The sequence below is a fragment of the Bos mutus genome, unplaced genomic scaffold (genome assembly GCF_027580195.1).
Source record: "Bos mutus isolate GX-2022 unplaced genomic scaffold, NWIPB_WYAK_1.1 CTG457, whole genome shotgun sequence".
Lineage (NCBI taxonomy): Eukaryota > Metazoa > Chordata > Mammalia > Artiodactyla > Bovidae > Bos > Bos mutus.
The window spans coordinates 1-22,536 of NW_027219941.1; the positions used below are offsets into that span (position 1 = coordinate 1).

Sequence of the window (22,536 nt, forward strand, 5' to 3'; positions counted from 1 at the left end):
TTTCTCATGGCAATCTTGATTCCAGCTTGTGCTTCAGCCAGTCCAGCATTTCTCATGATTACTCTGCATATAAGTTAAATCAGCAGGGTGACAATATACTCCTTTCCTGATTTGGAACCAGTCTGTTGTTCCATGTCCAGTTCTAACTGTTGCTTCTTGACCTGCATACAGATTTTTCAGGAGGCAGGTCAGGTGGTCTGGCATTCCTATCTCTTGAAGAATTTTCCACAGTTTGTTGTGATCCACACAGTCAAAGGCTTTAGTGTAGTCAACATAGCAGAAGTAGATGCTTTTCTGGAATTCTCCTGCATTTTCGATGATCCAACAGATGTTGGCAATTTGATCTCTGGTTCTCTGCCTTTTCTAAATGCAGCTTGAACATCTGGAGTTTCACGGTTCATGAAATGTTGGAGTCCGGCTTGGAGAATTTAGAGCATTACTTTGCTAGCGTGTGAGATGAGTGCAATTGTGCAGTAGTTTGAACATTCTTTTTCATTGCCTTTCCTTGGGATGGGAATGAAAAGTGACCTTTTCCATTCCTGTGGCCACTGCTGAGTTTTCCACATTTGCTGGCATGCTGAATGCAACACTTTCACAGCATCATTTTTAGGATTTGAAATAGCTCAACTGGAATTCCAACACCTTCACTAGCTTTGTTCATAGTGGTGCTTCCTAAGGCCCACTTGACTTCACATTCCAGGATGGCTGGCTCTAGGTCAGTGATCACACCATCGTGCTTATCTGGGTCATGAGATCTTTTTTGTATAGTTCTTCTGTGTATTCTTGCCACCTCTTCTTAATCTCTTCTGCTTCCACTAGGTCCATTCTGTTGCTGTCCTTTATTGTGCCCATCTTTGCATGAAATGTTCCCTTGGTATCTCTAAATTTCTTGAAGAGATCTCTAGTCTTTCCCATTCTATTGTTTTCCTCTATTTCTTGGCATTGATCACTGAGGAGGCTTTCTTATCTCTCCTTGCTATTCTTTGGAACTCTGCATTCAGATGGGTATATCCTTTCTTTTCTCCTTTGCCTTTTGCTTCTTTTCTCAGCTATTTGTAAGGCCTCCTCAGACAACCATTTTGCCCATTAGCATTTCTTTTTTCTTGGGCATGGTCTTGATCACTGCCTCCTTTACAATGTCACAAACCTCTGTCCATAGTTCTTCAGGCACTCTGTCTATCAGATCTAATCCCTTGAATCTATTTGTCACTTCCACTGTATAATTGTAAGGGATTAGATTTAGGTCATACCTCAGTGGTCTGGTGGTTTTCCCTACTTTCACTATGTAACTTCTCACTATGTACATCTGTTCTTCTCTCAAATTCTTTCAGCATCTTTATGATCATTACCGTGAACTCTGTGTTTGGTCAATTGCTTTCTCCATCTCACTTACTTTTTCTCCTGGGGTTTTTATCTCATTCCTTCAATTGGAACATATTCTTCTGTTCCCTCATTTTTCCTCATTGGTTATTTTTATTTCTATATCTTTGGCAGGTTGGTTTTATTTCTTGATCTTGGAGTAGTGGTCTTTAGAAGGAGACAGCCTATGTATTCCAGCAGTCCCCTGCCCTCTTGTCACCAGAGATATATGCTCTAGTGTTGCCCCTGTGAGGACTGCATGGTCCCGTCTCTTGAGGCAGGCTGATTGGTTTGGGCAGCCTGGTAGGCATTGCTGACCCCTGGTCTGCTTGGTTGCCAGGCCTTGCCTGTGCAGAGGCTGATGATCACTGGTGGGTGCGGTTGGGTCATGAGGTGTCTGGCTGCTGAGACCTGGGTGGTCCCAGGTCTAGTGCCAGCCCACTGGTGGGTGGAGCAGTGTTCTGGGGTGGATGGTTACACAGCCAAGGGTTCCCAGATCTAGTGCTAGCCTGCTGTTGTGTGGGGCTCATTCCTGACACAGCTGGTTTCAGGGTGCAGGGTGTCCTGAATCAAGTATCCTCCTTCTCATCTAGAAATCCAGCTCCTATGGGGTCCCGGGTCTGCTGCTTGCCTGCTAGCGGGTGGGCTTGGACCTGACATGGCAGGCTGTAGGGCTACAGTGGACCTGGGGCTGCTGCTTTTTCACTGTTGGGTGCAGCACAACCCTGGGGACCCCGGCTACAGAGCATGTGTTCCTGGAATGGGTGCCAGCCATCTGGTAGGCGGAGCTGGTCCCAGGGTTTCTGACTGCCTGCCTTGGTTTGCTGAAGTTGGTGCCAGCCTACTGGTGGATGGGGCAGGGCTTGGGCCTCTGGCTGCAGAGCTGAGGATCCCTGGGCTTATATGGGCACACTGGTGGGTGGAGCACCATCCTGGGCACCCTGGTGGCAGGGCCAGGTCCTGTGTGGGCAGGGGACTCCAAGGATCCTAATGCAACTGGCGTGCTGATGGGTGGAGCTGTGGCCATGCTCACCTATCTGTTTGGTCTGAGTCTTCCCAGTACTGATGCCAACAAGCTGCCTGGTGGGGCTGAGACGTCTTCCTAATAAGTGACAGGGAGGACTTCAAAATGGCACTTGCCAGCACCCGTGTCCTTTGGTAGAACGAGCACCCTCAAGTGGCTGCCACCAGTAGCTCTGCCCCAGGGTGAGCTCCATTTACCTACTGCCTCTCCAGGAGCTCTCAGAGATGAGCAGGTAGGTCTCACGCAGGCTCTTTTAAATTTCTGCATTCACACAGAGTCTTGGAGTGGCTGAGATTTTCTGTATGTACTTGAAAAGCAGAGTCTCTAGCTGCTAAAGCTGCCTGGCTCTCCTTAGAGTAAGACCCACTTTCCTTCAAACCAATGTTTTGTGGGCCTATTGTTCTGGTGCCTGACCTACAGGCTAGGTGCCCAGCGTGGGGCTTGGACCCCTCACTTCCTGGGAAGAACATCTGCAGTGGTGATTATCCTACTCTGCGTGCATTGCCCACACAGGGTACGGCTCTTGACTATACCATGAGTCTTCCCAGCTTACCCATCCTGATGTGGTTGCCTTTCTATAGTATATATAAAAATGTGTTTATGTATATAAATACGTAATTCTAGACACATTAAATTATAAATATATACATATATATATATTTCTGTATATATAATTATATTATTTTCATCACAGAGTACTGCTGAATCCTCAGTGCCATACTGTTCCTCAAGAAAACCATTGAGCTATCAATGGTGAGTTGATCACAATATCTCACTTCCATCCTTGAAGGAGGAGAGGACTATCTTTGCTGAAATTGATAGGTACACATTCTCGATGTGGGTTTCACTTTCCTGCTTGCAGCACATTGTCTGGTGCCAGTATTTGAGGGCTCACAGAATGCAGGACTGAGTGACACAGAATATTTCACAAAACTATGCAGGACCAAGAGATCCTCTAATAGCATACCAGGGGCTCAGAGGGCAAGTGGCTGTGAGATTCAAAGTCGCTGTCTCAGCCCCCACATTCCAGAAGCTGCTGGTGTTCTGGAGCAATGGAATGACCTCTACAAAGCACATGTGATGTGCACACTGGGATATGGGAGCCCATGGTGCTGGGTTGTCACTCTCCAGGGATCAGACACACTCCACATCTGTCATCCTTAGTTCCCCCACGAAGTAAGATACATGGTCCTTGAACCAGCATGTAGAGTGACCCCACTGATCACCACTCCCACGGACCCATGACCCCACCTACCATCCATCACTCCCAGGGACCCACAGAGAACTTGTACTTCCAGTCTCCCAAGAGTAGGTTCCATATTTCCACAGCAGGACTCTCCTCATTAGCCACATCTAGCTATTTACATTTGACTTCACATTATATTAATGTAGAAGGCCGGGCCCTGGGACACACTAAGCACATTTGAGTACACAATACCCAGCCTCATGTGGCTACCGGTTACCCTATTGACAGTGGTGACACACGACAGGCTGTTCCCAAAGCTAGAAGTTTCCCCCAGGAGGCACGATAGCAGTCCTACTGACCCATGAGCCATGGTACCCATCTGGGCACTTTGGGCTCCTCCTGCTAGGGGACCAGCACACACAGAGAATTGTCCCCATCCTGGCAGGCAGTGCTGACCTTGATCCTAAGGAGTGTGCGGGTTACTCTGGCACAGGGGGAACAGCGAGGAAACATCTCTAACAGCCAGGTGATGTGTCTTGTGTTCCTGCAGTGAAGACAAGAATCTTCTCTTGTGTTTCAGTGGTGAATTGACAAGTCCAAGAGCAAGGGTCTGAGAAGGGCATCGGGCCCAGGGCTTCAGAACCCTGAGGGACAAAATCTGTATTACCTCACCAGGGAAGCCACTGGAAATGGCCGAGGTCCTGGCTGAGAGCACAGGGGATTTAGAACGGATCTCGGGCAAGAGAGAGTGACCATCAATTGTGGTGCAGCAGCTGCTGCATCTGTGAGGGCCCAGCATTTGTCCAGTCTCTCTCTCTGAGCTTCTTTAGGAGGAGAGGAAACCAACCAGAATCCTCAAGGAGCTGTCCTCAGATGAGGTGATCTCTCCAGATGAAGGGAGTGTATGTCAGTGTTGGGAGGGGTGGATTATAGTGGATGCTGTGGTGCCACCCAGATCTCCTCCTTGTGACTAGCCCACTCATTTGCCCAGGGCCACCGGAGTTGGTGGATGAGGACTCAAAGCAAAATTCTTTTCCAGAATTGCCCTCCACTGAAGGGGCTGCCTCCCTGGGGGCAGCTCGTTGTGAGAGACTACTCACAGGATCAGTGTGGGGAGGATACAGTGGCATGACCCCCTCGCCTGGATTAAGCTGATCTCTGCAGGGTCTTCCCTTTTAATGTCTGCTTTCTGAAAATTACTATGACCACCGTGCTCTGAAATGGAACCAAAAGTGAACAACAGAATGAAATGCAAGTTAGACACAGAGACTTAGCCTTTGGAGGTTGAAGTCACGGGCAGGGGCAATCTCTGTGCCCTGTCAGAAATTCCAGGAGTATGACTCCCATGTATTTGTGTTGGACTCAATCACAAAGCTATATCTCAAGGCTTCTGTGCCCTGATGGTTATTTTGGCAAGTCAGATCATGTTGTTGTCCCAGTGAATAAATGGAACAGAATTAGTAACCATTTACCACTGCGATTGGAGAAGGCAATGGCACCCCACTCCAGTGTTCTTGCCTGGAGAATCCCAGGGACAGGGGAGCCTGGTGGGCTGCCATCCACGGAGTTGCACAGAGTTGGACACGACTGAAGTGACTTAGCAGCAGCAGCAGCAGCAACCACTACTATTATGGTTAAAGTATTTATACATCACACAGTAAGGCAGAGGAGTATGGATGGATGGACTCCAAGTTAGATGTTTTCAACGGTCCTCCTGTTTGCATTTCATGGGGCACAAGGAAGGGGCTCCAGGCTGGGTACCTACAAATGTTAGTATCCCCTGTGACAAGGGATAGGTCAGCTACAGTTGAGGCACTTACAATCAGCCTCCTGTTTGCTTTCTGAAATGAATAAAACAATACAGACAGCGTAAATAGCCAGTGTTTGTCTCTTATAAATACCTAAATGCAACAGTCATGGCAAGGACAAAGAGGGGCAAAACCTTGTTTGAGTAAAGGACAAAGGGATCTCCACTCCCCCATCTTTTGGGACAAGGGAAACATCAGACATGTGAAGCAAGGCTCCTTGTGGCTCAAAAGTCAAGGGATAATGCAAGACCATAATGAATCTTGCTCCTCATGGAAACCTTCACTTCGAGGTCCATCTTGGCTGAGGGGTGTGTACAAACGCAGGGGAGTGTCCCAGGGAGGTCAGGTGTAGAGAAAGAAACCAGATGATAGGCCTGAAGGAAGACAAAAATCCAGGACTGCCTCATATAAATGGTTTTACCGCCTCTTGACTGTGCTCCTGCTCACCAGGTGTGACATCCACACTCTTTCTCTCCAGGATTGCATCTCTGCCTGCTTCTGTCTCAACTAAGCCATTTCTTTATGTGCTCTCCCACTTGTTGTGCTATGTTTCTAATAATAAACTTTGTGCCTGCATTTACAGTTTCTGCCTCTGTGATAAATGCATTTTTCACTGGAGGCAATGATCCATGAAACAGTAGCATTCAGCCTCTAGCCCTTGCTAGTCTCCAGGCTAGGATTCCGGGCTCTCATCCAGGCTACCCAGGTTCAATTCCTGGGCAGGGAATTAAGATGTCATTTCACTCAACCACTCACTGCTGCCTCACGAGATCAGTGCCACTGGGAGGAGCCCAGGTCCTCACCTTGGCCCTGCATGGACAGCGCCTGGACAGAGCTTCCATCAATCAGTCAGGAAGGAGCCTTTCCAGCTTCTTGGGACCTCAGCCCCATGGATGTGGCAGCACCTTCCTCCAGAATGTCTTTCCACTGCACCCCAGATATCAGCACAAATGGGATGTTTTTTTCCCCAAACAAGATGCTATTGTTACTTATATGAAAAGTGTTTTTCTGTCTTTGTATTTAAATTGGTGAGTTGATCAGGTATTTATTCCCAAACTGTTGGAGGTTTACCTAGGATCCCATGTTCCCTGCAGGCAGCTTCCAGGAAGCAGAGGGAGGAGAGATGTGGGCAAGGACCTGGAGTCTCTCGCCTGCCCTGCATTGTGCTCGGTGCTCAACAGACAGCAGCCAGTAGGTGTAGCCTGCGATGAAGACGATTCCCTTCATGTGTTGAGGAGTTTTTGAGAAAGCCAAACGTGACTTGAATCTCTCCAACTGTTTCTAGTCACTACTCTGTGTTGCCACTTTCAAATGCAAGATCTGATTTAGTTTCCAAGGCTCTTGTGAACGTCAGGGAGGGGTCCCCCCAGCTCCCTCCAGTGCTCTTTCTGCCCTTCCCTCTGCAGTGATGCTGCCCACAGTCTCAGTGAGCTGAGGATGTGCCCCTGCCTCCTGATGCCAGACACAGTCTCCCCTGGGAGGCCGGCTGCCTCCACACGATGGGACTTGCCTGAGCACCTGCAAGGTGCCCGTAGGCTCCCCGACAGCCATGAGCTTCATGAGGGCAGGTATCAGGCAAGTGACAGTGAGAGAACAAGGGCAGTGGGAGTTTTATTCATAAAATCTAGCTAGGATATGCACAATGCCGCACTTTCCACCTCCAAGGAGAATGCTGAGGTGTGTGAATTCAAGTTCAGTGCAGATTTTGCCACTGTGGTTTCCATAACCCCTCCTCATCTATGGCTTTAGGGCCTGACCACCTGGATAAGCTCATCCATTAGGTTAAGTGCACAGCCACCAGTTTCAAAGAAGACACTCCATTAAAAGCCTACCAAAAGTTTGGGGGTGCTTAGCAAGACGTCTTCAACTATATTCTCCAAGACTGAGTAGATTGTGCAGCAAACCAAAGTCCACTCACCACTCCCCATTTTGCAAATTTTTGGTGTACCTAGATCAAGCAGCATAAACAGGTGTCTAACTGTTTCTGACCACAGTGTAACATCCCTTCCTGCCCCAGGAATTTTATCTAGGCCAGAAGACGATCTTCTAATGTGTATGTCCCATTTCAGATTTTCTTCTCACCCATAAAACACTGTGTATAACTCTGGCTGCTGCCACCACCCAGGTTCATTACCATCAGCTCTCACAGGATGAACCCAGCTTCCCAAATCCCCACACCGCCCTTAAGCATCAACACTCAAGTGCTCCTCCTGGACCTCACTGCCATGCACCGAGTTGCCGTCTTCTGAGGAATTAGGGGACGTTTCTCCACCTTCCTCATGTGACTGCAGCTCTTAGATTATCACTCTAGGTGTTGGGGTGTCCTGCTTCTAGTGTGCCCACTGCTAACACAGGGCCTTCCAGAGAGGACAAGTTCCATGAAGGTTTGTGGAATAAGTGAGCCAGAGCGGGGCACTTATTAAGTCGGATCAGGCTTTTTGTGCTTTCTTAAAAAATAACTTGAAAAAATCCAGTTGAACAGAGATAGTTTAGCTGTATAAAATGACAGACAGGAAGTACAGAGGAACTCACCTCAAATACATTTTATTTCCTAATTCTTACTAAGTAGTATCATATTTCCAAAATAGTTATATTCCAAGTCCATGTAATCTTGTTCTGGATCACAAAATAAAATAAAGAGTTCACAATCACTTTTACAAAACAGCAAAACTCGTGTTCTTGAACTGGTGAGCACAAACACACTGTGATCAACGCTACTAACATAATTGGACACTGAAGCTCGTTAGGCCTTCTTTTAAAAGGAATAACATTTGAAAAATTTCTAAAGGAAACAGAAGTGGATCTCCATGTTACTGTAGAGAACAGGAAGCCAAAGATGCTACACACCAGTTCCCCCAACTCTCCCAGCCGTCACGACTGAGAAGGCTGAATGCTCCCTCTTCAAACACAGAGGGAAGCATCAGCCTCCCTTCCTACCCCCAGGACAAGCTGCTGGATGTGGGCCTGAAAGGAGCCTGGCTGCTGTTCTGGCTCAGGGCCCCTCTTCCTCCTCCCTCACACCTATGCCCACCGGGGTGGGAAGAACCTGGGACCCCTTCCATTGACCCTGTGCAGATAGTCCTTGACTTTCTGCTTGCTGGTCTCTGCATAGGCCCGGGGACCCCACAGGAACTCGTAATGAGCAGGGTGGCTGTAAGGCACCTGCCGGTACTGCAGGTACCCCGCCCGCACCCACACTTGGGTCAGCAGCTCCTTGGGCTCCCCATAGATGCAGTGCTTTATCCCAGCAAATACCCCCATCCTGCTGAGTGCTCCCCAGATGTTCTCCTCACTGACCCGGTCCCCTGCTAGGAGAATCAGGCTCAGGACCGTCACCAGGAGGCCAGCCTTTGGTATGCTCTGCTCATCCGTCTGCATCTCATTGAGGGTGAGGCCCAGGACGGGGACCATGACATAGATGTGCTCTCTGTGGTCCACCTCTTTCATATCCAGGCCAAAGGCCAGCCGCAGGCACTGTGTGGCTTTACGGAAGACCACTGGGAAGTGGGCCTGGTTATCCCTGAGGACTGTATTCAGCATTTCAGCCTGGAAAATCGGCTCCTTGGTGCCATACTTGAGGAGCAGGAACTCCAGTAGCTGAGTCGTCATCCCATTCAGAGCCTGCTTGAGCAAGATCTCCGCATCTCCAGCGGCAGAGGAAGATGAGACTGGAGGGAAGGAGGCCAGAGGGGTTGAGGCATCCTCCGCCTCAGCCCCCAGGAGCTGCGCCTCCACTGGGCCCTCGGCCTGGATTTGGCCCTGAAGGTCTTCCTCAGAAGTGCAGAGCTCATTCGTCGGGACCACAGGCATGATGACTGGGGTCTTGTGCCCAGTGTGGCTGTGGCAGGGGGCAAATGGAGACCACTGACCTGGGAAAGAGAGAGAGTGTAAATGGTCTCAGTTTTGAGATGCTCCATGGGTGGCTTTGACTGAGTCCACTTACTGGTCTTCCTTGAGGGCTGCTCTTGGGCGTTACAGGGGCGCTCCTCCTTGGTGGTCAGTCCCCTGTCAAACGAGAAAGAGAAATTCCGGCTCAGGCTGCAGCCAGTACAGCCTGAGGTTCTGGGCCTGACAAGGTGGGGGGATTAGGGCCTTTTGAGGTCCTCTCTGTTCTGGGATGGGGAGCCCCTGTGCACACTCAGGACACCCACCTCACCTTGGCACTCCTGTGACCTCAGAACACAGACCTCAGACCTCCACTTTTGCCTCCTGGTTCCTGGAGCCCCCGTGAGACAAATGGAGGGGGCACCCCGGGGGTAGACTGTGGCACAGACCTCGGCCTTCAGTGCTGGTATGAGGGGTTGACTCTGTGAGGTCCCCCCAGATCTGGGGTAGGTAGTCCCATCGGGACTTTACTTTGGGGTCATCTGAGTAGGACCTACCATCGGCAGCACCAGCTGCAAGAGACCAAAGCCAGAAGAGGGGCAAGGCCGGGTACAGGGGGTGAAGGGATAGAACCACCAAATCAGGCTAGGCCAATCAGCCTGCTATGGACCCCATCTTATGGAAGGGACAGTCATTAGGGGCCCATCTGACCCCTGCGGTCTCTCTCAGTGGTAGCTGAACCAGGACTCACCAGGGCCTGGCCTTTCAGCAGAAGCCAACCACAGGCCTGCCGGTTGGTATGGAGGGGAGTGGAGCCAGGGGCAGGTGTGTCAACCCATCCAAGGCCTGGCCCCCTGAAGCAAGCACCTGGCAGCAGATGGGAGCCTTTACAGGCAACCTGAAACATACTTTTCTGTACTTTCAGATAAGAGACAAGCTATGGATCCCATCTCCATCCCCTTTCCCCTCCCCTACACTGGGCCAGAGCTGCCTCTCCACATGACCTCTGTGACATCATGAAACAAGTAAGGAAGGGACTACTTAATTGGCTGCCTGGCCCACGACCCAGATTCTAGAATCTCCAGACAATATTGGAAACTGAGACCCTGGTCTGAGGCCCTTCTGCCCTGAGCATTCACTGCTTGGGTAGAGAATGCTCCTGAGGTAGACTGGCTTCCCACGAGGCGCTTGCAGCCCCACTGGCCCCATCAACTGATGGGGAGCCCACAGCAGGGGACCGCCATGATTCCTCCCTGGATCCAAACGTGGATTCTCAGGGGTGGCTTTGGAGAAGAAGGGTGACCAACCCGAGAGCCCAAGACAACCTGCCACCACAGGGCCCAAACCCAGAAACGGCCAACGAGGATGAGAACAATGCCGTCCTCAGGCTGTCCTTCCCTAGAAGCTCTGGGTGATGGTGGAGGATGCGGCCGTCACCTCTGCACTGGAATGACGAGGGAGACATGGTGGTCATCAAAGCAGATCTCTTCCAGACAGAGGTCCTGCAGTGCAGGGGCGCAGACAGGATCTTCAAGACAGACAGCATCAAGACTTTCATCTGCGAACTGAACCTGGATGGGTTCAGGAAAATCTGACCTTCGGGTCACTCTGTGGGGAAGAAGAGGATGATGGTAATGTAGAAAGCCCTTCTGGGGAGACTAGACTAGACAAGCTGAGTGCTGGACTGGTTTCATTTCCCAGGAGAACTTTTTTCTCGTGAGAGGGTGGTTAAGGAAAGAGGAGAAAGCAGGACCTGTCATGTTCCACCAACCCCCTTACAAAGGGTCCATAGGGGTGACTCCAGACCCTGAGGGGCCACTTGAAATCAGGGAGAGCCAGTAACACTTCAAGGAAGGCTGACCCTGAGGGACCTCTAGGGAGCACACTCACTAAGGCCTCATAAGCTGCCAGGAATGAAGAGACTGTATCTCCATATTTAGGCAAGGTCAAGACGTGGTGGGGAGGAGGGCAGTGAGGAATTGCTATTCTCCCACACAGTGGCTAAAGTGATTCATTTCCTTTCAGATCTATCGGAACTCCAAGTTTCAGAGAGACACCTCTCCTCCTGCAGGACATCTGGAGGAAAGGTGACCCCAGAATAAGTGCTTAGCCCTCCACCAGTGCAACAGCGACCCCAAAGAGAAAGAAGCAAGCTGTGGTGACCAGACTCCTAAATTCCATCACAATGAGTCCACCCAAGAGGCTGACAAGAAGGCCCAGAAAGGAATCCAAACAGCTCACAGAATGCTTGGCTGGTGCTCATTTGTGTTCTGTGGCCTTTGGTCTATGAGCAGTGTAGCTGAGGGGGCCAGGGCAAACCATCTCCCTAGTGAGCAGGGTGGGCCCAGTGGAGAGGGCATGTCCAGCAATGCCACGTCTGTACCCCAGCTACTGCAGGAAGGGATGGCGCAGGGGAACTGCCCTAGAGCCCCACAGAGTACCCAGGTTATGGTTTGGTGATGACTATGTACATCTATTATTCCATTGTGATGGTTGTCATTTCAGTTGTGGCCCCAAATGAGGCCCCTGAGGTGGATGAGCAGGAGGATTCCTCAGTTTACAAGTGTGCCCTCTGTAAGCAGTTTAAGGACAATCCCAATCCTTGAGCCGCCAGGTCCCTAGTGACACTCAAAAGCACTCTCTTGTAATAAAAATATGTATTTCTAGCTCTAATAAAGTACAGCAAAACTCCATGGGAATAAATAAAGTATTGAATGAGAACTGCAAGTCTGTGTTCTTTCTGTCTGTCCATGCTACTCACACATGGCACTGGGTGAGCCCGATGAGGCTGGAAGCCCACGCCCCAGGCAGGCCTCAGTCCAGTCCCCATGGTACCTTTTCATCTGAAGCAGTAGCATTTCACACATTCGGCCAAGAGTGTGGCTCCGGAGCCATGCGCTGAGGCCAGCCCAAGATGGGCTGGTCCCTGCTCCTTGCCTGCCACACAGCAGAAGACCCGGTCTGGCTCCTGACCATGGGGGTGTCACCTTCCATGAGTCATGCACCCTGAAGCAGAATGGGCTCCTCCTGGGTCCGCTGATGATGCCACAAGTTTCTGATCAGCAGCTGAGCCTCTCCAGACCCTGATCCAGGGGCAACCGCAAGAGGCCCGCTGGAAAGCAGGGTCACCCCACTCACCAAGGGCCTTGCAAAAACATGACTTCAAATCCAAACACAAGTACAAGTTTCCACAAGGTGAACACCAGCCCTTGTTGCTCTGCCCCCACAGCTGTATTTAGGAGCCTAACTTTGGATATGGAGCAGCCAGGCACTGTGTCCAACACACATGCTTTGTGAGCCAAGGGACACTTTTCAGCAGGGCAAGGGTCACCTGCAAGGACAGACCACGGCTGGTTTCTGGGCCTGCGGGCCTCTCCATGTGCTGGAGGCCTAGCCAGCTGCTGACACGCAGCCTCACCCCCGGCATTCCCCATCGGTCCCCTGGACACTGTTCCAATATCGGGGAATTTGGACCAGAACAGAGAGGGAAAAGCACTAACCGGTTTCTTAACAACACATTTCTCTCAAGCACAAAGACCCAGCAGGGCCAAAACGAGTGGTGACATCTTTTTGTAAAGGTACAGTCCTGGAGACTCTTGCTGAGCCCAGAGTCCTGGCCCCCAGCCCCGCACCAAGTGGGCAGCTCACTGCAGGGTGGGGCGGATTCAGACCGAACCAGACCAGCATGTCCAGGGCATGGTGGCGACCAGATGGTGTCACCATGAGCTGGTCTCTCGGTCACCTTCCTCTCGAGAGCCCAGTCTGGAGAGGCCTCCTGACCAAAGTGGGTCAGGTGCTTGGGATGTCCACCTGGAAGATGTCCTTCCTGGCCCTCCCCAGGACCGGCTGTAGCAGCCAGCGAGGGTCGGCAAGCGCAGTCAGGCACTTCCATTGCAGGTCGGGCAGCATGGCTTGATTCTCCAGCTCCTCCACCTCATCACAACCTAGGTTTTCTGGGCACAGCAAAGTGACCCCCATCCACGAGACCTGTGTGCAAAGACAGGACACAGAAGGAGAACAAGGCGATTCAAAGTCATGCCTGCTAGAGACTAAGACTGCATCACAGAAGAGACCCAGAGTGAACTGGGTCCTCTGGCTGAGCATTTCAGGCGGATTCACCTCAGCAAAGGGAACTCGGGGTAAGGCCAAGCAAGGGAGGGAGTGAAATGAAAGGGAGAGGCCTGGTGCTCCATGAACCCACCAGGCCATGGGCACCTCTCAGTCTGCCCACTGCAGGCTTCAGGGACAGAACAGGGGGGCACCAGCGGGGAGCCTACAGACATCAGGTCCCCAAGCGATTCACCAGCAGACAGAAGTTGCTGTGGGGCCTCACTCCTGTGGAGTCAGGGGACTTGCTCAGGCCCGGCTGCAGGCATTAGGGCTGGGGAACCCAGACTGGGTGCTGTTCTACCTCTTATGGTCTCTGCTGGGCACACCCCCCCCCCCCACACACAGAGGCAAGTGCCACAGGCAGACCCGGATATGCCTCTGCCTTTCAGAGCACAAATGGGGACTGAGGCCCAGAGTGGGGGTCAGACACCTCAGGCCACCATTTCCAAGCCCAGGGACCCTCGCTGCCCCTCTGAAGAAACCTCAGCCCCACCCCTCCTCCCCCTACCAACCGGTTCAACAGAAAACAAATGACCACAAGCTGGCTGAGATCCAGGGCAGCACCAGGGGCCATGTGGGCAGCGCGGGGCAGGGTGTCACTTGCCAGCGATCACTCCGTGGCCGAACTTTTCCCTATCTCGCAGCAAGGCCTGGATCTGGACAGGGCTCATCCCCAGCCTCTGCTCTAGCAGCTCTTGCCAGTCCACATCCTCCCAGTCCCAGTGCCCAATGTGGACAGCCAGGGTAGAGTGCTGGGTCCACATAGCACGGGCCACCACCACATCTCCACGGTCTTGACACCGTAAGGCTGTCGGAAGGACAGACAGCCGAACTTCATCTCCCAGGGCTCCCAGGACCTCACGTGGGTGTGGAAACACAGAACCACAAAGGCCAGGAGCCTGACACAGCAGCCTCCAAGCTCACAGCCCTGGGCCAGACATCAGCTCCACATGTCCGAGCATCCTCCAAGCCTGCTAATACAGAATATGGGGGAGGGGATGGGTCACAGAGGGCTGGCTCCTTCCATCCATCTCCACACTGTCCGTTGACAGGGGTTGGCAACCCAGAGGACCCATCCATCACATGCAGTCTGTGGGGAGGTCAAGAAGGAGGGCGGGGCAGTGGGAGAGAGGCATGTGGTGAGTTCCAAGACAGAGGGCCCTTAAACCCTGGGAGCAGTGAGGCAGGAGGGCAAGCCCCTAGGCTTCACAGCCCAGTGGCAGGGCTGTGGTCCTCTTTCAGCACAGACAGACACAGTCCTGGGCTTGGCTTCCCCCGGCCCAAACACTGCCCCCACCCCACCCCTCAACTCCCTGGCCCCATCCCTGCCCATGCTCTGCAGAATCCCCATCTTAGCCCAGGCCTGCTGAGCACAGATCCGTGCAAACCAATCTGGCCTTGGCCCTGGACGGCCCTGCCAGGTGTCTTCCCCATGCCTTTGGGAACCACGTTCCTTGCAGCCCTTCCCACACCACTGCCTCCACTGTCAGCAGATGCCCCAGCCCCCACCTAGAGCCTAGAGAAAGAACGAAGGAGAGCAGGAACTACTGGGACGGGTGCACTCTGTGTCACTGCTAAGGCCTGGAATGGCACCATGCAGGGATTACAGAATTCAAACCTCAAATAACCCACTATGTTACTCTCACATCTTTCCATGGCTGAGGAGGTGCCAGGGATAGAGAGATAGCCCATTACTGCAGGGGACTTGATCACATGCACCTCCTTCCTCACTTCTTTCCTTGTACCTGGAAGGGCGTCCCTGTTTACTGGAGTGGGGTGATGGCAGGGGAGCAGAGCCGCTGGCCTGAACCTCAGTAGATTCTCAGCACCTCTAGCAGGGAGCTTCCGTTTCCACGAGACTATGAGGATGGGGACGTAGTCTCAGAGGCACCCAGCATAGGGCATCCTGGGCCTTCTCTTCCCCAAGCACAGCAGAGCCACAGTTCTCACAGGCCCACGAGGTCCCACATGATCTGCCTCCTACCCTGGCAGCCTGCTCTCCTTGCCCCTGGATTCACCCACAATAGCTATGAAGGCCATCCTTCCATCCTTGGAACATTCCAGTGTGTTCCTACCTCAGAGTGTTTGTAGGGTGTGAGGAGTCACATTGTGTCCCCTCAAGTTCAGGTGCTGGAGCCTCAGTCCCAAGTACCTCAGCGTGACCTTACAGACAAAGGAAAGGTCTTCACAGAGCTGATGGAAGTCCAGTGAGTTCATTAGGATGGACCCTCCTCTAACAGAATGGCTGTCCCCATACAAATGACACATTTAGAGACAGACAGGCACACAAGACAACTCCAGGTGAAGAGGAAGCCCAAGCCCAGGCACACCCACCATGGCCAGCAATGCCCCGGAAGTGAGAGGGGAGAGATGGGACAGACTCTCTCCACAGCCCTCACAAAAGCCAATGTCAGTTGACACCTCCACATTGGCTGCTGGCCTCCTGAACCAACATGGTTTGTAGTTTGAGCCACCCAGCCTGTGTGACCCTGACATGAAAACTTTTCTCCAAAGAAGACCCTTTCTCTAAAGATGACACAGAATGCCAACAGGCACATGAAAAGATGCTCAACATTCTTAATTATTAGACAAATGCAAATCAAAACTCCAATGAAGTATCACCTTATACTGGTCAGAATGGTCATCATCAAAAATCCTATGAAGAATAAATGTTGGAGAGGGAGCAGAGAAAAGGGAACCCTCGTACACTGTTGGTGGAAATGTAAGTTGGTACACTCAATATGAAGAACAGTATGGAGGTTCCTTAAACAACTACAAAAAGAACTACCATATGATCCAGCAGTCCCATTCCTGAATATATACCTAGATAGACAGGAACTCTAATGTGAAAAGATACATGCACACCAACATTCATTGTAGCATTATTTACAACAGACAAGATATGGAAGCAACCTAAATGTCCATTGACAGATGACTGTATAAAGAAGATGTGGTATACACCCACGCACAGACACACACACACACACACACACACACACACACACACACACACAACACAGGAATACTACTCAGCCATGAAAAATAACGAAGTAATACCGTTTGTGGCAACATGAATGGACCTGCTGCTGCTGCTAAGTCGCTTCAGTCGTGTCCGACTCTGTGCAACCCCAGAGACGGCAGCCCACCAGGCTCCCCCATCCCCAGGATTCTCCAGGCAAGAACACTGGAGTGGGTTGCCATTTCCTTCTCCAATGCATGAAAGTGAAAAGTGAAACTGAAATGGCTCAGTCATGTCTGACTTCATGACCCCATGGACTGCAGCCTACCGGGCTCCTGTGCCCATGGGATTTTCCAGGCAAGAGTACTGGAGTGGGTTGCCATTGCCTTCTCTGAGGATGGACCTAGAGAGTATCATATTAAGTGAAATAAGTCAGAAAGAGAAAGACAAATATTCTATGGTAAGACTTATAGGTGCAATCTAAAAAGGTGATGCAAATGAAATTATTTACAAATCAGAAAGACTGAAAACAAAATTATGGTTACCAAAGGGGAAAAGCAGGGAAAGGGATAAATTAGGAGTTTGGGATTAACAGATGCACACTACTATGTATAAAATAGTACTACTGTAGCACTGGAGAAGACTCTTGAGAGCCCCTTGGACAGCAAGGAGATCAAGCCAGTCAACCCTAAAGGAAATCAACCCTGAATATCCATTGGAAGGACTGATGCTAAAGCTGAGGCTCCAATACTTTGGCCACCTGATGGGAAGAGCCAACTCACCTGGGCTTTGTCCTCTCCCCACCTGAGCCACTGCTCCTCACACCAGGTCCCCAGTCTCTCATAGACCTTGATGTCAGGAAGTCAGGACAGGCCTAGTGTGCCTTCTCACCCCAGGGGCTCCCAGCGCGGACAACAGGGGCGGGGATCTGTGGGCTTCTGTCAGTCCTCCCTTGGGGTCCCCTCAGTCCTCCCTCAGGACCTCACCTTGTCTCCAGGTAGGACTTCGGATTCTCTCCTGTCCCCTACTAAGGCCCCAGCCCTTATACCAGGACCCCAGTCTCTCTGAGACCCGGAATGTCAAGAATTTCACTCCCTCCAACAGTACCCCAGTCTCTCTGAGACCCGAATGTCAGGAAATACAGCATGTGCTCATCCGCCCTATGTCCTCCCAGAGGCCACTCTGCTCTTGGGCCCAAGGTCCGCTCAATCCTTCCTCAGAGTCCTTACCTTGACTCTCAAAAGAACTAAGATCTTTCCCTCTGCCCATCTGAGGCTCTGCCCCTTCTAACAGTTGCCTAATGTCTCTGATACACAGATGCGAAGTCAGAACAGGCTGCCAAGTGCTCATCTTACCACCAGGGCGGCCCAGGGCTGACAGCAGGGTCAGGGATCTGTGGGGTTCCTTATATCCTCCCTCAAGGACCTCATCTTGAGCCCTGGCAGATCCGGGGATGCCCTTTGTGTTGAACAGAGGCGGGACCCTCACATCAAGGCTCAGGGAGCACAGACGGTGTATGAGCACATGCTGCATTTCCTGACATCTGGGTCTCAGACAAACTGGGGACCTGGGAAAAGGGATGTAGCCTCAGGTGAGCAGAGGGAAGAAGTCCAGCTCCTCCAGGGTTTCAAGATGAAGACCCTCAGGGACGACTGAGAGGATCCTGGACCCCAGTCAGAGGAGACCTCAAAGAAGCCTGTAGCTGCTATTGGCCCTTGGAGACCCTGGGGTAGGATGAGCCCAACATGCAGGGTCGCACTTCCTGACATCTGGGTCTCAGACTGGGGACCTCGCATATGGGGCAGGGCCTCAGGGGGGCCGATTCCCAGGTCCTGCGGGGTGTCAAATTGAGGACCCTGAGGAGGGACTAGAGGACCCTGGTCCCCAATCAGAGGAGACCTCAGAGAAGCCCATCTCTGTTGTCAGTCCAGGGCAACCGTTGGGTCAGGATGAGCGCAACAGGCATGCGCTGACCTCCTGACATCCGGGTCCTCAAGAGACTGGGGTCTTGGAATAAGGGGTGGGGCTTCAGTTGCGGAGAGGTGAGAATCCAGGTCCTGTGCGGAGGCAAGGTGAGGTACCTGCAGGAGGACTGGGGGGACCCTGAGTGAGGACCGACAGAACCCCACAAATCCCTGCCCCTGTAGTTGGCCCTGGGAGACTGCGGGGAGAGCACACTTGGCCTGTCTGACTTCCTAACAATAGGGTCTCAGAGAGACTGGAGGCCTTGTGAAAGTGGCGAGGTCTCAAAATGGCAGATGGGACAGCCCTGGGTGCTGCCTGGAGTCCAGGCTCCATGTGAGGATGGACTGAGGCTGTTAGACCCCAACGGGGAGGGATCTTGACCATTGCAAGAGGGTTTTGGAGGGCCCAGAGTGGGGTGAGCAGTTTCTTGACCTCTGTCTGGCTTAGGGACCTCAGGATGTGAGGTTTTCGGGTGGAGGGTGGAGGCTTCAGGTTGGCAGAGGCTGGACTGCCCGGACTGAGCAGATGCCTGCCCCGTGGTCAGTTCTTGGAGGCCAGGCGGGACATGAGGAGCAGCTGAGGACCAAGCATCTCCCCAGCCTAGAACCCCCGGGAGGCCCTGAGCAGGTGTGGCCAAATGTGGGGCCCCTCAGCACTTTCTGTACAGACTCGGGTCTTGTTCTGAGTTACCCTACAGGCCCCCAAAGGGGAAGGTCCAGGCCGTGCCAAGGGAAAGGGGAGAACTACAAGGGAGCCCTGAGGGGACCTCCCACGCCACAACTGGGGAGACCTCACAGAATCCACTCCTCCAAGCACAAAAGGCCCAGGGCTGTGCCACACTCTACCCCCAAGGTGTCCTGATCATTTCTCTCACAGGAGCTCCAGGAACCAGGAGGCTGAGGCGGAAGTCTGAGGCCCGTGTCCTGAGGTCAGAGAGCAGAGGAGGTCCAGGCAGTACCAGGAGTGAAGGTGAGGAGGGTTTCCTGAGTGGGGTTCCCTATCCCAGAACAGAGGAGACCCCAGAAGGCCCTAATCGCCCTGCTTTGTCAGTGCCAGAAATCTCAGGCTGTGCTGACTGCACCCTGGGGAGCCACTTCACTTCTTCCTTCAGGTAGCCAAGGGACTGGCCGCCCAGGATGAGTGCCCCTGTGAGGTCTGAGTGAACCCTCAAGGGGAGACCTGTAAGTGGCCTGTATCAGACCGCCCAAGGCCTCCCGTGGGTTCTGGGCTGGGGAGATGCTTGGTCCTCAGCTGCTCCTCATGTCCCGTCTGGCCTCTGTGCACTGACCACAGGGGCAGTGGGGTTCTCAGCCCAGGCCATTCCCACCCCCTCCTCCCCTAAGCCCCGTGGTCCCCATCTGTCCCCCTGTCTCACGCCTGTCTGGGGTTTGATCACAGGCATCGTGCTCTTGGTGGAGATGAGTGAGCTGAGCAAACTCAAAGAAGACCTTCAAGACCCAGGCGAGGCCCAGGGCCCGGTGGAGGTGCAGCTCTTGGGGGCTGAGGTGGGGAAGGCTGCATCCCCCTCGGCCTCCTCTTCCACAGTGTCCTCCTCAGCCCCTGGGGAGGCCTTGCCCCTGCAAGCTCTGAAGGAGATGATAACTAACCTGATGAACTTCCTGCTCCTCAAGTATCGAGCCAAGGAGCTGACCTCCCAGGCAGAAATGCTGAAGAAGGTCCTCAAGGACAACCAGGAGCACTTCCCGGTGGTCTTCAGACTAGCCTTGGAGTGCCTGCAGCTGGTCTTTGGTGTGGAGGTGAGGGGGGTATACCCCAGGAAGGACACCTATGGTATGATCCCTGCCCTGGGCCTCACCTGTGATGCAATGCAGAGCAATGGGCGGGGCCTGCCCAAGACTGGTCTCCTGGTGCTGGTCCTCAGCCTGATCATGAGGAATGGAGACCCCGCCCCTGAGGAAGTGGTCTGGGGAGCACTCAGCAGGATGGGGGTGTGTGTTGGGAGGGAGCACTCCATCTTTGGGGAGCCCAGGGAGCTGCTGACCCAAGTGTGGGTGCGGGAGGGGTACCTGGAGTACCGGCAGGTGCCTGACAGTGACCCTGCTCACTACGAGTTCCTGTGGGGTCCCCGGGCCTATGCGGAGACCAGCAAACAGCAAGTCATGGCATTTGTGCTCAGGGTCAGACAAAGGGCTTGGAGGGCCTTCCCACTCCAGTCTACAGAGGCTATAAAGGAGAAGGACAAGGAGGCCTGAGCCAGAGCGGCAGCCAGGGTAATCCTTCCCTTTGCGATTGAAGAGGGAGCATTCAGCCTTCTCAGAACTGAGGGCCTGGGCCAGTTGGGGGAGCCATTGTGTAGCGTCTTTGGGTTCCTGTTCTTTATGATGACAGGCAGATTCATCTCTGTTTCCTTTAGAAAATTGTCAAACTTGAATTGTTGTAATGGAAGGCTAAATAAAGTTCAGTGTCTCAGCTTTGTGAATGAAGTTGATCACAATGTGTTTGTGCTTACCCAGTTCAAGAACAAGAGTTTTGCTATTTTGTAAAAGCAGTTGGGAACTCTTCCATCTTGTTTTGTGGTCCTGAACAGGATACAGTGGAATTGGAATTAGGACTGTTTTGGAAATGTGAACTTACTGAGCAGCCGTATTGATGGGGGAAGAATTAGATGATAAAAGTAATCATAGTGAATTCATGCTTCTGTCCTTCTTGTGTATCATTCTCAAAAACTAAATTATCTCTGTTTATTTGGATTTGCCTGGGTTATTTAAGGAAGTAGCAGACAGTTCATCTGAGCCCCCTGCTCACTGGCTCATTTATTCCGAAGACCTTTATGGAGCTTCTGCTCCATGAAAGGCCATGTTAGCAGTGGGGACACTAGGAGAAGCAGGACACCCCCACCTCGAGCAATGGTCTCAGAGCCACAGTCACACAAGGAAGGTGGAGAGATGTCCCCTAGTCCCACGGAACAAGGCAACACCGGAAGGGGTGGTGGGGCTCCAGGAGGAGCACTCAAGTGTCAGTGCCTGAGCCAGGGTGGTTTGGGGCTTTGAGAAACTGGGTTCCTTCTGTGGGAGGTGATTGTGATGAGGCTGGTTGGTGGCAGCCCTCAGACTTACAGGCAGTGTGCCATGAGGTTGATGGGAAAGTCTGAAATGGATCATTGCTGTGAGGTGTCCTTTTGCATCTTGGATAAAGCCCAGAGAAACCTCTTTCTGAGGCAGGAAGGAAGGGGTCCTTCCTGGCTCCTGAAGCGTTGCTGTTGACCACAGGGGCAAAGGAGGTGTTTTCTACCACCCCCCATCTGCTACAAATCCTGAAGAAATGCGAATCTTGCTCTTTGAAGTATTTCCCTGTATTCCCTTGGCTAGCCATCCTCTCTGCCCTGGGAAAGCTGATTACCAAGTATACTGAAATGACAATTTATTTGGTCATCTGGACTGTATTTCAGCCACTTGTGAGCATGGTCTAGATTTCAGTGGGAAGAAATGTGTGAGGAGAAGCTGCAAATGTGGACAGGACATGCTGGGTGTCTGGAATCCTGGGAATAAGTTTCACAGCTGGGAAAGACACTGCTCCCCACCCCCAAACACACACAATGCCCAAATTGAATAATATATCCTCCAAGAGGAAAACACTCAGAGCAGCAATTTTGACTGGTTTTCTATTCTGTTTCCTATTGACCTGCCGATTTTCTGAGGTGTCTTGAAAACAAAACAGTTTCCTGTGGAGAGAGGGACAGACTCTGGATCTGAATAACACTAGAAATAAGTACGCGCCAGTAAAGATGTAACATCTGCCAGCGTCCCTGGGTTCAGGCAGGTTGAGAAGTGTGGAGGCAGCAGAGGATTTACAGGTTAAGGCTGTGCCTGGCATCAAAAGGCAGGAGCGACTTCCAGGCCTAATGAGGTGGTGAGGTCACTGTGGTAGGGGGTGCAGATGGGTGCAGGGGGCTGAAGGGGCAGCTTTCCGTGCTGAGTGCCAGAAACAATGGGAACAGGAGATGTGATTCTGCTCACATATGTGGCACCTGCCAGGTAGTCAGTGGACACTTGGAAAAGGTGGAGAATTTCAAGACCCATGTGACCTGCTCAGACTCTCCTCCCCAAAACAAAGGAGATTTTGTCGTCATAAATTCTAACCACTGTTCTTTGTTGAGCATTTGCTTGGAAGTGTGGGATTGAAGAGATGTCAGGTGTTCAGTCACCTTTGTCTTCCTCTCTCCCTGCACACATGGGGACACGACCTTGCCAGGCCTCTTCACTTAGGAAGGGTCATGTGATGAACCATGGCCAATGAATTTTAAGCAGAAGTATTTTTGTCAGGACCATTTGTTTTGAAG

At 52.2% G+C, this 22,536-nt stretch overlaps 2 protein-coding genes and 1 pseudogene across 2 annotated transcripts; 1 reads left to right on the top strand and 2 right to left on the bottom strand.

The window, feature by feature from the left end:
• Positions 1–8,398: 8,398 nt before the first annotated feature.
• Positions 8,399–10,446, bottom strand: LOC102281653 (melanoma-associated antigen 9). The gene is made up of 5 exons (XM_070366998.1): positions 10,431–10,446; positions 9,652–9,774; positions 9,534–9,543; positions 9,321–9,439; positions 8,399–9,246 (listed from the first exon to the last, which is right to left on the bottom strand). The coding sequence occupies exons 1-5, from the start codon at positions 10,444–10,446 to the stop codon at positions 8,399–8,401; spliced, it is 1,116 nt and encodes a 371-aa protein (XP_070223099.1).
• Positions 10,447–12,991: 2,545 nt separating this feature from the next.
• On the bottom strand, positions 12,992–14,150 carry LOC102282208 (protein EOLA1-like; annotated as a pseudogene).
• A 5,504-nt stretch (positions 14,151–19,654) lies between these two features.
• LOC106701257 (melanoma-associated antigen 10) lies at positions 19,655–20,449 on the top strand. Its single transcript, XM_014480929.1, has one exon. The coding sequence runs from the start codon at positions 19,655–19,657 to the stop codon at positions 20,447–20,449; it is 795 nt and encodes a 264-aa protein (XP_014336415.1).
• Positions 20,450–22,536: the final 2,087 nt, after the last annotated feature.

Bases quoted from the DNA above. Each gene is read 5' to 3' on its own strand.
- LOC106701257 (XM_014480929.1), top strand. From the start codon at position 19,655: ATGAGTGAGCTGAGCAAACTCAAAGAAGACCTTCAAGACCCAGGCGAG.
- LOC102281653 (XM_070366998.1), bottom strand. The intron at 9,247-9,320 runs GTAAGTGGACTC...TCTCTTTCCCAG, and splicing joins GCAGCCCTCAAGGAAGACCA to GTCAGTGGTCTCCATTTGCC.